This window comes from Pelobates fuscus, chromosome 4, assembly GCF_036172605.1.
Source record: "Pelobates fuscus isolate aPelFus1 chromosome 4, aPelFus1.pri, whole genome shotgun sequence".
NCBI classification, from domain to species: domain Eukaryota; kingdom Metazoa; phylum Chordata; class Amphibia; order Anura; family Pelobatidae; genus Pelobates; species Pelobates fuscus.
Window position 1 is genome coordinate 181380722 of NC_086320.1, and position 16678 is coordinate 181397399.

General features: G+C 37.3%; 1 protein-coding gene across 2 annotated transcripts in view; it reads left to right on the top strand.

Moving 5' to 3' along the window:
- The window catches only part of DROSHA (drosha ribonuclease III), a 169148-nt gene that overhangs the window by 27976 nt on the left and 124494 nt on the right, over positions 1–16678 (top strand). Inside the window, exons 8-10 of one of the 2 annotated variants that reach the window (XM_063451827.1) lie at positions 111–197; positions 2339–2425; positions 6407–6460. In XM_063451827.1, the coding sequence (XP_063307897.1) occupies positions 111–197; positions 2339–2425; positions 6407–6460 (228 nt within the window). The remainder of the gene's footprint in view (positions 1–110; positions 198–2338; positions 2426–6406; positions 6461–16678) is intronic. The other variant, XM_063451828.1, reaches the window with a different exon arrangement.

Sequence of the window (16678 nt, forward strand, 5' to 3'; positions counted from 1 at the left end):
TTTAATTCACACGTTCATAAGTAACCCTGAGTATTTTTTCATGCCCATTATAGTATTATTTACTTACTGTTGACATAGTTGAAAAATAGCGGTCTTTCTCTTCCATTCAGCATTTCAAACCATGCCGTCCTATGACCAACAACGCAGGACGTCTTTACCACTACAGAATAACTGTATCTCCACCAACAAATTTTCTAGTAAGTATCTAAATCACTTGTCTTCCTATAAAGTTTTAATTCTGAGTGGCATTACACTTTTAGTATTAAGTCTGCTTCATGTCTATCGGATACATGTTTACGTAGAAAATTATCAATTTGACCCCAATGGACATACCATTATAAAATAAAGGAAAATAAATTGGTCCAAGTAATAGGTGTTCTTTCATAATATAATGTTTCTATGTTGTGAGGACTGGGTAGTTGCATTTTATTTTTGTCTGCTCTTTTGTCACCATATTAATATTGCCTGAAGTAAAAAGTAAAAGAAGACCAGTTTGGTCCATTCTAGTAGTCGTGATAAAACAAAACAAAACAAAAAAAAGTCTTATTGTGTTTTTTTTTTTTTTTTAAGTGCATTACACAAGATTGTATAGCAATTTAACATTGGCCTTATTACCGTATATACTCGAGTATAAGCCGAGTTTTTCAGCACATTTTTTGTGCTGAAAAACCCCAACTCGGCTTATACTCGAGTCAATAGTCTGTATTATGGCAATTTACATTGCCATAATACAGACAGGGGCTGTGGGGGCTGCAGAGCGGTTACTTACCTGTCCTGCAGCTCCTGTCAGCTCTCTCCTCCTCCGCGCCATCCGTTCAGCACCTCGGTCAGCTCCCGGTGTAAGTCTCGCGAGACTTAGAGTGTGAGCTGACAGAAGAGCTGAACGGACGGCGAGGAGGAGGGAGCTGACAGGAGCTGCAGGACAGGTAAGTAACCGCTCTGCCAGCCCCCCTCTCCCCCCCACTGAACTGCCAATGCTGGACCACCAGGGAAGGAGAGCCCCCCTCCCTGCCATATATCAAGCAGGGAGGGGGGCCGAAAAAAATATATATTAATAATAATAATAATAATTAAAATAATAATAATGAAATTAAATAAAAAACAATAATAAATAATAAGAATAAAAAAATTAAAATAATAAAAAAAATAAAAAAAAATTGCCCACCCCCCACCAAGGCTCTGCAACATACACACACACACACACACACACACACACACACACACACTGCACTCGTACACACACTGCACTCGTACACACACACATTCGTACACACACACTGCATTCGTACACACACACTGCACTCGTACACACACTCTGCACTCGTACACACACTCTGCATTCGTACACACACTCTGCATTCGTACACACACACTGTAAATACATTTTCAATTAATATATTTTTTTTAGGATCTAATTTTATTTAGAAATTTACCAGTAGCTGCTGCATTTCCCACCCTAGTCTTATACTCGAGTCAATAAGTTTTCCCAGTTTTTTTGGGTAAAATTAGGGGCCTCGGCTTATATTCCGGTCGGCTTATACTCGAGTATATACGGTAAATGACTTTAATGTTTCTACTAAGTTGATATAGTGTGTGTGTGTGTGTGTGTACTAGCAAAGCATTTGTATGTGGGACAAATAAGAATATTCGCTGCAAGAGATGTAGACGCTATATAAATAACTGTATATCTCGGTTGTCTCATCATCTTTATAGAAGACTTCACTGCATTGTTTGTAGTCTACAAATCCACTGTGAATTAAGTCACACACTGTTTTGTAGCATACATCCGATTTCAGGATTTAACAGATTTCTTGAGTGGGCATAAAAAAAGATTGATGACTTCCACTCTGCAGTCTTGCCTGTTTATTTATTTCATTTGTTCTTGATTTGTGTAGTGTGTATATTGCCAGCCGAGATGAACTTTCCCAATTATCTCTGGTTTTGTTTGAGCAGTAATTTATCTGCCCATCCCTACTAATGGTTTCTTGATACATAAAGTGGAGGTTAAAGCAAATTTAGAATTTCTGTACAACATTTTATTTTGCTCGCATTGCTCCTTAATTAACCTCTTTCCTGCCCTGTAGGACATACTGTCAGTGAAGAGATTATGCATTAGCAAGTGCATAGGTCAGTCCCTTTGCTCTCCTTGTCTGGACAGCCAAATCACCTAAAAATGAGCCTGGACTTCATGGCTGCACAAGCTGTAAATAGCTTGAGCTATTAATTATATTTTATAATGGTTTTAATGTGACAAAATGACAGAGGCAAAATATGCTCACATTTTTAACAGAATAATAATGTTGCCCTTATCATATTTATGTTCGTTTATTTCTTGTAGACAGACAGACCTACTGTCATAGAGTATGATGATCATGAATACATCTTTGAAGGATTTTCTCTGTTTTCTCATGCTCCGTTATCAAATGTAAGTAAACATGTCTGTTTTGTATCAAAAGTTACTAAGCGCAAATGATTGGTAAATTTAGAAGAGGTATTTGACACCAAATTATGTAGAATAGTTTGCGTACTAGTTTTATGGTTTTAAACCTGATTTAATTTTATTATTGTCATTCTTCACATTTTTAGCCACTAATGTATTTCTATGCAATTCAGGTGTTCGTGACAGTGGAGGGAAAAATACATTTGTTAAACATCATAGTTGGTTACCTTTTGCATATTTAGTTTACATACCTACATGTATATGTATCATTTCCCACCTTTTTACATCTTTTTTTTTTTTTTTTTTTTTTGTCTGAAAGAGCATTTTAGAAAATTTGCAAGAAATTAACCTTGAATAGTTTCATATATTCTTGAAAGGGTACTCCCATGACCACTGTAAATTAGTGGGTTTGTTGCCTAGAATCTCAAAGCACCATCCTTCAGTTTTATATCAAACGACTTAGGATCAATTAAAGAAAAAGTGGGACTTTTCACGGCTCCTAGAGACAGCTCTCTCTTTATCCAAAGGTTCTCTGTCTGCTGGTCTTGTTAATTCTTAATTGTTCATTATGCCATTTTTCTGTTCTTACAGTTATCTAAATTATCACAAGTTATCACAGTTCTTTCCATTTTTTTCCTTTTTTGTTTAATTTAGAAAGCATGCTTTTGGAGCCAGATGTGTGTAAAAAAAAATAAAAAAAGAAATTCATTCAATATTTTTCTCAGATTTAATATAGTGTTCAATGTAAATAAAGTGGTTTGGATTCATTTATTTATTTTTGAATTTGAAGTTTGTATTGAGTAATTAACACGTAAGTTAAAGGGCATACCTGTATGCAATTTGAATTTAAATGTTATAGGATTGGGAAAAATGCCTTCAAAAAAGCAACTAATTGGAAGTAAACACAATGAAATCAGATAGGGTACCCAATAAAAACCAGAACAGTCCCAAAACAAGGTTCTAATTGCATTGATATAAATCACATGAAAGGGTGCTCCAAATCTCCCAAAATAAATCTCACTAGATGATGTTTATGTTTGTACAAGGCAGGCTACGGAGGTTTCTATTTATATTAATTTTGGAAAAAATTCAAGAAAAACTAATTCTGGGTATACCAACACAAATACCAAACATTTAATGGAGATGTTGATGGACTGTGAAATCTAGCCCTGGTACATCAGTCTGAGTCTAGTAAAAGAATGATGTATTTGCTTAGATACAAAAGTGTTGTGTGTATATATTTAAAATCGGGGAGCATTTCTATTGACAAACTGACACTGGAGCAGGGTTTTCTGGTGTGACCATACCTTGTAAATAGGTATGCTTGTTTACCATTTTTATAATAATGGAGGAGTAACCTTGACCATTAATTGGAAAATATTTTTAGTTTCTTGTTGCACTTGTTATCAAATGTGAAATAACTTTAGGTCTACATAATCGGTTACTATACGTGTTTGGGGAATAATATATACCGTATATACTCGAGTATAAGCCGACCCGAATATAAGCCGAGGCCCCTAATTTTACCCCAAAAAACTGGGAAAACTTATTGACTTATTGACAAGTATAAGACTAGGGTGGGAAATGCAGCAGCTACTGGTAAATTTCTAAATAAAATTAGATCCTAAAAAAAATATATTAATTGAATATTTATTTACAGTGTGTGTATATAATGAATGCAGCGTGTGTGTGAGTGCAGCGTGTGTATGAGTGCAGTGCGTGTGTATGAGTGCAGTGTGTGTGTGTGTATGTGTATGAGTGCAGTATGTGTATGAGTGCAGTGTGTGTGTGTATGTGTATGAGTGCAGTGTGTGTGTTGTGGTGGGGGGGTGGGCAATTTTATTATTATTTTTTTTTTTTTTTATTATTTTAAAAAAAAAATTCATTATTATTTCTTCTCCTTATTTTTTATTTAATTATTATTATTTCATTTATTTTTTCGTCCCCCCTCCCTGCTTGCTAGCTGGCCAGGGAGGGGGGCTCTTACTCCCTGGTGGTCCAGTGTCATTAGTAGTTCAGTGGGGGGGAGAGGGGGGCTGCAGAGAGCGTTACTTGCCTCTCCTGCAACTCCTGTTAGCTCACTCCTCCTCCGCGCCGTCCGGTCAGCTCCTCTATCAGCTCACACTGTAAGTCTCGCGAGACTTACACTGGGAGCTGACCGAGGTGCTGAACGGACGGCGCGGAGGAGGAGAGAGCTGACAGGAGCTGCAGGAGAGGTAAGTAACGCTCTCTGCAGCCCCAGTCTGTATTATGGCAATGCAAATTGCCATAATACAGACATTGACTCGAGTATAAGCCGAGTTGGGGTTTTTCAGCACAAAAAATGTGCTGAAAAACTCGGCTTATACTCGAGTATATACGGTAACTACCGGATATGCAAACATTCTTTTAAAATGTATATGGTTTGTAAAATCAGCATTTAATTTTATAAAGCAAATTTCTATAACTAGCAGCAGACCGTATTACTTCCAAAGTATGTATGTGATTTTTAGAGGACTTTTAAATTATAATTACATTTTAGTATAAGATATTCCAGTAGCTTTCAGCATTTCAAATATATTGGTGTAACATATTTTAGGCAGTTCATTTAATCAATTTTTTTTCCTGAAAATTGCTCATTTGTTACTCAAAGTGCTCCAGCTTGAAAATATGTCTGCTGTTCTTATTTAATTGACTGATTATTCCCTTTACAGTCTCATAATAAAAGCAGTCCCATCCACTAAATGTTTTGCAATGGCAAATTGTAGTTATGCTTTGGGATTTAATGTCTATTATAATTTGTACAGTACAAATTGTGAATTATGTAACTAGTATTGAAGATGCGTAAATTGCAATGTATGTATTGAATTAGGCTGTAATAAGATGAGCGAATCAAGGTTTGATGGTGGGAATTAAAGTGTCAATGGCCTAATGCTGGAAAGTGTATGGTTTGCTTTCTCCATTCAAGTCACTGTAAAAGCACAAAAAAAATTTAAATGGGAGAAGGTTATTTATATTAATGCTAATGCACTAATAGGCTTTACTTCCCTTTTGAAAGGTCAATTGTAGGTGTTTTTTTTTTTTGGGGGGGGGGGGAGGGGGTGAGAGGGGGTTTGCATTGTGGAACGCATGTAACTTTTTTGTGGTTGACGCCATCTTTCATGTCTGGCTCATAAATTCGCTTATTACCTCTCAATATCCTACTAAACTAAACAAGCCCCTTCACTGTATAATTACAGCAATGCAGATTAGAACAAACATTTACTTTTCATATAACAGACATCCAAAGTCTACTTATAGATAATATACTAACCCAAATAAGTGATCTGTTTTCTGATTCCGTCTTACCAATTCCATAAAACACCTTGTGTATCACGATTGCCAGCAAACTTGCCCAATTAAACATTTATAGTGATTGCAGCCATACTTACATTGTTAGTTTTATCCTGTACTAAAATGGTAATAAAAAAGTATGTGTGTAACAAATATATATCTATCTCTTGCGTACAACTACTACAGTACACTATCTGATTAGGGTACTGAGATTTATAAAACAAATGTCCAAAACATATATCCTGGGACTGATGTTTTTTTAAAGGCATTTATAGATTTAAGACTGTTATGCAGACTAAATCATGTGTCTTAAGAGCAAAGCAAATATCCAACACAATGTACCTTTACAGAGTTAAACTGGTAACTTTGTTAGGCAGTGGAGGAGAATGAATAGACATGGTTGTGTTGCCATCCTCAAATGTGTATACGGTTTGAAAGCACATCTGCCTGAAACATTACTTCCATAAGGTTTGAGTCTCTTCATAAGTCTTATTGTCTGTTTAGACCATGCAGACTTGAATTTATTATCTTAAAAACTTCTTGTTAATGTAACCTGTTAACTCAGAGCAGGAATATATGCTCGTTAGATTTCTCTTTACTACCTCCTTCCCCTTCATTTTCACAAACATTTTGAATCGTCACTTTAATTATTAGGGAAATGGAAAGAGTCATGGTGCAAAGGAGAATAGACTTCATGCAGACACAGCTGTAAGTACATTTATGTATATCTGTCTGAACCTAGCCCTATATAATTGATACATTTTATTTAAGAAGCTGAAATTATAATTGGGTGTAACATGCGGTAGTAACATCACTGCAAATTTGTGATTTCTGTGGGTAAAGCAAGTCTTATGGCTTGACTGGTGTGCAGATTTTTGTTTAACATTGTATTAACTATCCACAGACTTCAGGTGGAAGGGGTTTTCAATCACAATTCTTTCCCCACCATAGCCTTTTTGGTTTTTGCTATAGATCTATATATATCTCAAAAACCAAATAGGTTATGGTGGGGAAAAATTGTGATTGAAAACCCCTTCCACCTGAAGTCTGTGAATAGTTAATACAATGTTAAACAAAAATCTGCACATCAGCCAAGCCATAAGACTTGCTTTTCCCACAGAAATCACAAATTTGCAGTGATGTTACTAACACAAAAGATTCTGGGTGGGCATATGCAAATTCGTTTAACAAAGAATCACATTTTTGGCTCATTCCATTTTAAACATGGAATCCTTTGAGTCTGTGTTTGCTGTATACAACAGCTTGAAACACAACTTAGGAAAAAATGCAAAGCCAGTGAACCACTCATGGACAGTTGTTTCATTGTTAATGCAAATTATCAGCATGAGGTTGGTTACTGGTTGGCTATTGAGGCTTAGGAAAAGTGCAAGCACTACCAAGCCTCAATATATGCCCACCCAGAATCTTTAGCATTAGTAACATCTCTGCAAAGCAAGTCTTATGGCTTGACTGGTGTGCAGATGTTTGTTTAACATTGTAATATAAATATTTAATTTTATAAATCTCCAGGAAATTCTACTGTTTTGTACAATACTGCAGTTTGCCAAACACAATCAATAATTACATGGCATTTTCGATTATCTGATTGAAAGACAGACACCCTCTGTAACCCTTTCCATCTCTGCTGCTTGTCCGTCAACTCTTGCCTTCAAGATAGTATTCATTGTTTCCCCATAGAAACTAGATGTCTTTTTACATTGCTGCAGTTTTGTGCTCTGTTATCCACCCTGACATCTTCATATAGACTGTATAGAAGCATTCATATGAACTGTATGCTTCCCCTCCTTCACTAGATCAACTCTCACACATTGCTCTTATGATTAGTGTTCAATCATACATTGCAAATGTGTTTCTTTTTTACTGCAAGCAAAACTACAGCCTCCTGAATGCATTTTGCATGAGAGTAGGCAAAAGGCATTCAGGAGGCTGTAGCTTTGCTTGCTTTATCTTGATTGTATTATACTATTATTATTTTTTAAACATATATTTATTTTTAGGACATCATTCTCATGCATTATGTTTGAGTAAAATGTATTTTTTTTTATTTTATTTATATGAACTTGGAGTTAGAATAAAAACTGTAAAGAGACCACTACACAGACACTTACAATGTAGGCTACCACCTTCCTTTCATTCATTTGGCTCTTTCCTACTGTACCAGCATGTTGGGTACATTTGTGTTTTGATTGCAATGGTCTCATACCATTATTATTATTATTGGCATTTTATACAGCACCAACTTATTCTGCAGAGCTGTACAATATTATAAAGGTGTACATTTCACAATAAATGAGAATTACAGAATGTTTACAAAAACAATAGGTTGATGAGGACCCTGCTCAAACGAGCTTACAATCTAGAAGACATGATACCTTTTAAAGGGACTCTCCAGTGCCAGGAAAACAATCCGTTGCTGAAGGGGTGAAAACCCCTTCAGTCACTTACCAGAGGCAGCGACATGTCCCACGTCGCTGCTTCTACCTCCGCTCCTCCCTGTGATTGAATCGGCCGGTGGGCGAGACTGATCCCGCCCACCGGCCGGGGAGACCTAATGCACTGATATCCCCTGATAGCCCTGTTCTGGGTGAACAACATATTCAAAAATCACCCAGATCGGACCAGGGGTTTGGGAGTTAGGTGGAAGTGTTCATTTGACAGACCGCACACAGGACAGTAGCCGAAATCAGTTCCCTACATTTTGGCCTGGCGGTCGGTCTTTGTTCGTGGGGTAAAAGATACGAAAATCCTTGCCATCCATAGCTGTACTGACGTTCGTATGAATCCCCTTGTTCGTATGAATCATTACGTCAGCCGGCGGGGGAGACTGATCCCGCCCGCCGCCTGTGGAGACCAAATGCGCATGCGCGGCAATACTGCGCATGCGCATTAGACCTCTCCTTAGGAAAGCATTGAAAAAGCTTTTCAATGCTTTCCTGTGGGGATTTTTGCAACGCTGGAGGTCCTCACAGCGTGAGGACGTCCAGCGACGCTATAGCACAGATAATCTGTGCTTTGATCCCGGAAGTGCCCTCTAGTTGCTGTCTAGTAGAGGACTTAACCCTGCAAGGTAATTATTTCAGTTTATGAAAACCGCAATAATTACACTTGCAGGGTTAAGGGTAGTGGGAGTTGGCACCCAGATCACTTCAATGGGCAGAAGTGGTCTGGGTGCCTGGTGTGTCCCTTTAAAGAAAACTATCATATGTAATAGTGTTTACTTTTTTTTTTTTTTTTGTACTGCATACAAGTAAGAAAATACATATTTTTAGAGCATCTCTTAACTTACCCCTGCACTATAGGGGTGTACATTATAATCCCTTCTTTCATAAGAAGCACAGCTTATTTGAGAATAAAACATGCAGGTAGTGGAAAGCTAATGTAGTTTCAAGAGCATCTGCCATCATGCGCAAGTGCTGGGCATCTAAAAAAATGGACTCTGAAGCTGTCAGACCTTTAAATTCTGCATATAACTTTCTGAATAAGCACTTCGATCAGCCAATTGCAAGTAGTAGAACTTTGACTTCATACTTGGGGTTTTCTTGACGCTATTCTTTGCCTCGGCCACCTCAGCCAGAGAGCCGGAAGCTTAGCAGACCCTTTCAGCTAGGGAGCTAGCCCTGAAGTCCAGGACTTGGCTCCGGAGAGCTGTTAGAAGCTCCTGCTTAGGTGCTTCCAGAATTCCTTCGGAGGGGGGAATGCGCATGTGCCGCGAGCACATTAGGTCCTCCCATTTGGAAAGCATTGCTTCAATGTGGATTTATGTGGATTTTACTGAAACTGGATGTCTTCATGCAGAGCGTCATGATGTCCAGCATCAGTTAGGCGACCGAAAGTCAGTCAGCCACTAGTAAGTGCCTCTCATGGCTGTCTGACAGTGGTTATGGTGCTTGCTCTGTTCCTTTAAAATGACACTTGAGACCCCTAAAGCACTTAAGCTTGCTGAAGTGCTTCATATACAAATAGTGTGTCCTTTTTTTTTTTTTTTTCATTTTACTAAAATTGGATGTTTCAGAAGAAATTGCTGTATTGTGAAGTCTGTGATTGGACAGCCACAGAAAGTGTGCACTGGGGGGAAAAGGGCACAGCTTGCAAATGCTGCAGACGAGATCTGTAGTTTTGCAAGCTGTTTTAGGATTTACCTCAATGAAGATATGCATAAATTAAATAAATATATATTTTCATTGGGGGTATATCTATGTAATGTAACGAGGAGTTTGTATATTCATTTTGTCATCTTTTAAATTACATTTACTTTTTGCTTTAAAATATGGCTGAACTATTGCCAGTTTAGAAACATAAAATCATTACAGGACATTTATTTTAGTAAATACCATTAATCACTATGCTGTAAAAATAGTCAGTATAGGTTACTGCTTTTAATTCTCAATCTTTTTACTGTAATCTACAAAATATACAAATGCATAACTTTTTGACTGCAATACCTTAGGAAGCCTGAACATTTTTACCCAAATTATTAGGTACAAACTGCTGTCATAATTTAGTAAAATTGTGCCAGAAGTTAAAAACCAAAAGTCTCTTTCATGTGATAGTACTTGATGACAATGTTTAATTTATGCCCAGTGTGCTTTTTTGTAGCTCGTGATTCAAGGCTGTCATTTACCTTTTGTGTTTTATATATTCATTTAGTGCACAACTGTCCGATACAGTCCTTCGTGATCGACTTTTATAACAGAACTAAGCTTTCCTTATTACTTATCTGTACATAGAGCATACCTCCCAGCATTTCAAATGGACAAAGAGGGACACTTTAAAGGGATTCTGCAAGCATCAAAACAACTTTAGCTTAATAGAGCTGTTGTGATGTATAGATCATGCCTCTGAAGTCTCCCTGCTCAATTCTCTGCCATTTAGATGTTAAATCACTTTTGTTCTATGCAGCCCTAGCAATACCCCCTTGGCTGTGACTCACAGCCTGCATACAAAAAGGTTTCATTTTCAGTCAGATGTTAACTTGCTTTATAAGATTTTATCTCCTGCTATGTAAATTTTATTATAATCACACATTTTAACAGAGCAGGCTATAATACATTTTAAATTAGTTTAGAAGTTTAAATATAAGATCTCTCTTTACAGGAAGTGTTTATGAAGGCTGTGCAAATGTCATGCAGGGAGGTGTGACTAGAGCTGTATAAACAGTGATTAACTCGTAAATGGCAGATAATTGTGCAGCTAGGCTGCAGTGGCATGATACACCAAAACTGCTTCATTAAGCTGAGGTTGTTTTAGTGCCTATAGTGTCCCTTTAATTTTAGTGACTTACATTTTAGATCAAGAACAAAGTGTCTTATTAGCAGTCTGTTTTATTGTAGTTTAAATACACATTCTGAGTATTATTGCTGCATGGCTCTATTATGCACTCAGACAATATGGCTCTCGAAGAAAAGCAGGACATTAGAATTGAAAAGAGGGACAGAGGAATTAGGAACACTTGGGAAATATGACATAAAGTGTATTTTTGGTTTACTATTCTCCTTATCCAGGCAACTTGCATGGGTTCTGGCAATTTTCGATAAATTAATTTGTTTTCTTAATGTATGCGCATACATGAAACTATTCACCAACCAAGAATGCCAGTGAATTATTAAGGTACTTGAAAATCTTGAGTCAATTGAACAAACCTGGGAATATAACAAATTTGGAGAATTTTTGCAGCTTTGCTATTAAGTCGTAATATTTGCATTTACTTTATCAATAAATCCATGTATTTTCTGATGTAGTGCTTACACCACAATTTGTATTTGAGAAATCGTTGTCTCTCACCTAGCTGTTTGTGGGTAGAAATAAGGCCACTAGAACCAAGACAGCTCACCGAAGTGGTTGTGGTGCGGAGTATTTGGTTGCTTCCCCTGCAGTTTCACTTCCACGTTGTCTGCTGAAAGCAGTCAAACCTTTAGGCTAACCTGCCCATAGCATTTGCTTGTCTATTTTTCCTACCCAAGTTTGGACATCTTTTGGTAGATTATGCTGTGAAACTCCTTCTGCAAGATTGTCTTGCAAAAAGCAATAGTGGTTTTGGTTTTTAGAATGTCTTACTGGTATTACATGCATCAAACTTCAGAATTACATACTACATTTTAAGCTTAGGTGGCTAGCTCTTAAATACAACAGGGTTTCCTGCCTCAAATAAAACAAATTACAGAATGTTTTATTAATAATAAAGAATCCCCCCCTAAAAACCATGTGCTGGTTATATAGGGGAGGGGGGGAGTAGGGGATAAATGATATATGCTCCTCTAGTAGTTACCATCCATGAGATGCAATATTTAGACTGCTCAACAAAAGAAAATTATGTGCATGAATTTTGTAACATAACATTTTAAAACACCACAAAATAAACTATTACACAATGGTATAGAAAACAGTGGCCATCCACTATTGTTTGCCCCCACCATAGAACAGTTGGACGTTGTTCACATCTGTATTGCTAATCGTATGGATATATGAGAATGGCGAAGCCTGAAGTTGTGGGAGGAGTTACCCGGCCTATAAATACACAGACCTCCCCTTCCTCTAAGCTGAGACAGCCCGGTTCAGTACAGAACCATATACGTCCGGTTCAAAGGTCACCAACACAAACTGCCTAAACTCCAAACAAGCTGGTCTTGGCCTTGTGCAGCCCACGCAAGTATTTATTTTACCTCTCTTTAGTAAAAAAAAAAAACAACTGCCTCATTCGAAGCTCATGTGGCACTGCCACATCCGGCCCAGCCACGGCTTTTCCTGTTCCTGTTTGCGTGTTTATTATAACAAAACCGTAAGTTTGTTCATTCAGCCCGTGTTGGGCCTTACTGTCCCGGACATTCAACATGTATTCTCCCCATGTTCAGCCTTTCACTAACTAGGGAGGCATTCGCAGTTCAGTCTGTATTCTGCCCTCATTTGGATATGGCGATTTTCACTACTATTGCGAATTTAGCCTATTTTAATCATACATAGCATCATAGTGATATCTCAGTTAGGTTAATGTATTCTGCTTACTGTATTCGGCCCTCATTTGGCCGTATCAGTTTTATCATATGTTATTCATTTAGTCATTCCGCATTTTAATGTTTAATGTTATGCCATATATTTAGTTTTTCATATTTGGAGATTTTTATTGTTGGCCCATACGGCCTTGGTTATGCTTGTCCACTTTGTACAGATCAGCATTGTCACTTAAGTTCACCAGGCGTCTTTCAGCTTCAATACCTATATGTATTCTATATGTCTGACCTCAGAGTATTCAGGCACTCATTGGGCCTACATTGTTTAATAATCATATGGCTAGGTGTTGCTACTGACTGTCTAAATTTATGTCAGGCCCGAACTTGGGCCTATACTGGTACTGCCTGTTAATAATAATATTCCACTGTCCATCACTACTTACATTGTTTAAGCCCTTCCTGGGCTCCTCACAGGCCTAGTCAAGTGTACTGTAACATAATGCTGATCATAATTATGTCTGTTATATGGACATATTCACGGCCCCCATCTAAATGTTATTTTTACACTTCAAATCCAGACATGCCACAAACTAGGTCCGCCACTTGGGTGTCACCAATAGCATACTACATTACAACTGGTCTACACAAATATTATCAACATTCATTAAACCCCATTTGATTGTATAATTATACACCTGTAACTTGTCATTAGGACCTCATTTGGCCACCCTGCATCTAGATATAGTTATGTTGGGCCTTCATTTGGCCTTTACTGTGATAGGAAAGTAAAGGGTGTGGAAACAATATAACAAACGGCCCCTTCTTAATATGTCACACTCACAGAATTGAGGTTGTTTTCAAGCCCATCAAATGAGTAGATTCTCATGAGTTCCTCGTAGTTGGAGTAGTGGATATTACCTGCAAAAAATAAAAGATAGCATAGTATAGCACTGTTGCAAAAATATAAATCCGCTTTAATGGTTGCACTTACAATATAAAAGATGTAAAAAGGCCCATCAGTACGATTCTGTTATCCCATCAATACAGAGAACGAAGTCCTTGTAGAAATCTCAGGCAGGCAAACAGAAAAATGTATAAAATCAAATAAAAGTTAAACAAATAACTCTACGCGTTTGGTCTGTGTTCACAGACTTCCTCAGGAGTGGTGAAGTGCTTCAAATCTTCTGGGTACTTTGGCTTCCATTTAAAGGTCTTCCCGACGTTTTTTTCGGATTAATTTCCCCCCGTGCGTTCCACCAACCCGGAAGCAGCCGCGTTCCCACCGGCTATGCGGAAGTGATCGGCTGTGCGGACGCTGTCCACACAGTTGGAACGCACGTGCGTTCCACTTCGTCCCCACAGAGATTGAGCAATCACCATAAAACACAATAGAAAGAAATACATAATATTAATAATTCGTTCAAAGCATCATTACTGTTTATTATTAACCAACCAAAAAGGTATATTTTAAAACATTAAACTTGAAACTCATAATATAATCCAAGAAGTAAGGCATACTTATGGCATTTTCATAATCTTAAAGTGATCCCCACATATGGTGCTTATCACATATAGTGATTAAATATTGGCAGTGCTTTATTAGTCTCATACATTACTAACTGTCTGTTTAGAGAGATTATCTTATAAGCATAGTTAGGAGGTGGCAAGAATAAAACAACATAACAACAAAATACAAAATAGAATATCTGGAATGAGTGCATAGTGGAGGAAACAGAGAGAGAGATTCTGGAATATAGAATTTGTACCATAAAAAATATACCTAATAAAAAACCTAATGAAAAAAGGGGACATAATAAAAAATGGGTACAAAATAAAAGAATAAACGAAAAAAATGAAAAAATATATAAGTTAGATTATAAAAAACAAATTAAATCGAAATCCACATTCAGCCCTAAAGGCTGAAGTGTTTTCAGTCTATGGATCCAGAATCCCTCCCTCTGTCTGAGTTTAGTGATAATATCCCCTCCTCTTACATCCAGATTCACCCGTTCAATAACAATCCAAGATAAATTATGGGTTCTGAACATAGGGCATTTATTACAATGCATAGGGACTGAATGATTCCGAACCCCCTTCTTTATATTATTTAGGTGTTCCAAAAAGCGTACTTTCGCTTTTCATCCTGTTCTCCCCACATACTGGGCCCCGCAGCCACAGCTGAGTAGGTATACTACATTAGTGGATATACATGTGACGTATCCTTTAATTTTGAATTCTTCTCCCGTTGTTGTACTTTTAAAGCCAGAAACATGACATGGCATGAACCTGCAAGCTTTGCATTTTCCACATGTGAAAAAAAACCTTTTCTACTGTTCTTTTCCTCCTCAGTTTTGTTTAATGGTTTGAACAAACTGGGTGTGAGGTGAGTTGAGAGGTTTCTCCCTTTTCTATAAATAACTTTAGGGATGTCTGGTAATTGACATCCCAAAAATTCGTCTTGTTGTAAAATTGACCAATGTTTTCTAATTATTTTATTAATGGAAAAGGCTTTCGAATTATATTGTGTATTGAATGAGAATTCAAAAGGATTCTTTTTGCTAAATGATTTTTTATGTTTATCCACCAGAAGATCTCCCCTATTGGTGTTTCTTATCTTTTGTACCTCAGTTTGTAATTGATCCTCCTTATAACCCTTTTCTACAAACTTCCTAGTTAGGAAGTCTGCTTGTTCTATATACAGATTCTCATCTGAACAGTTTCGTCTCAATCTAGTGTATTGGCTCTTTGGAACTCCTGCAAGCCATTTAGGATGATGTCCACTGTCTGATTGGATGAAACTGTTCATGTCTGTAGGCTTAAAGAATGTTTTGGTTCTAATCTTTAAATCTTCAATAAAGATCGTCAGATCCAGAAAGTCTATGGTTGTGTGGTTGAAAACAGGTGTAAACACTAATGAAAGTGTGTTATTATTATTTAGATATGAAAAAAAGGTTTCCAGTTGTTCGTCAGACCCTTTCCAGATTACAAGGATGTCATCGATGTACCGACGCCAGAGCACCAGGACCATCAGCCCAGATAAAGGCCCTATCCCAATAGTCCATAAATATGTTGGCATAACTAGGGGCAAACCTGGTGCCCATAGCCGTACCCTTGATCTGTAGAAAAAACTCATCATTGAACATAAAAAATTGTGTGTCAGAATAAATCCAATGGCCTCAAGTAAAAACGACCTAAAGTCAGAATCCACAGTGTCATCTCCCTCTAGATTCTTTCTCACTGCTTCTAGTCCTTGGTTATGGTCTATCACCGAATACAAAGAGCTCACATCTAGAGTGATCCAGATGTAATCTTTCTGCCATTCGATGGATTCTAATTCTTGTAAAAGATGTTTAGTATCTTTTAAGTAAGACTTGGCAGCTTGAGCATATTTTTGTAACGAATGGTCTATAAATTGAGACAACTTAGATGTAAGGGAGTCAATTCCACTTATTATGGGTCTTCCTGGTGGGTTTGTTTTTGACTTGTGCACTTTCGGAAGAAAGTAAAATGTTGGGATTCTTGGATGTTTTTGAAAAAGGAACTTATAAATATTGGTGTTTATTATATCATTAGTCAAAGCCTTATCTAATAGAATTTTTAGTTCACCCTTAAAGGGTACATTCGGATTGCTAGAAAGCTTAGTATATGTTGTTCTATCCCCTAACAATCTATAGGCCTCTCCCAAGTAAAATTCTGTGGACATCACCACTATGCCGCCCCCTTTATCTGAATTTTGAATTACTATGTCATCTCTTTTTTTCATATTATCCAGAGTTTGTATCTCTTTTTTAGTCATATTGTTACAAAACTCCTTTTTGTTTGTCAATTTTTCTGTCCTTCGTTACCATTTTATTAAAGACTTCTATTTGGCTGCCTTTATCATAGGGGCAGAAGGTGGATCGAGGTCTGAATTGTGGTGAATTGTACACTTGACTCTCTGTTCGTCGGCAAGCTGCACCTT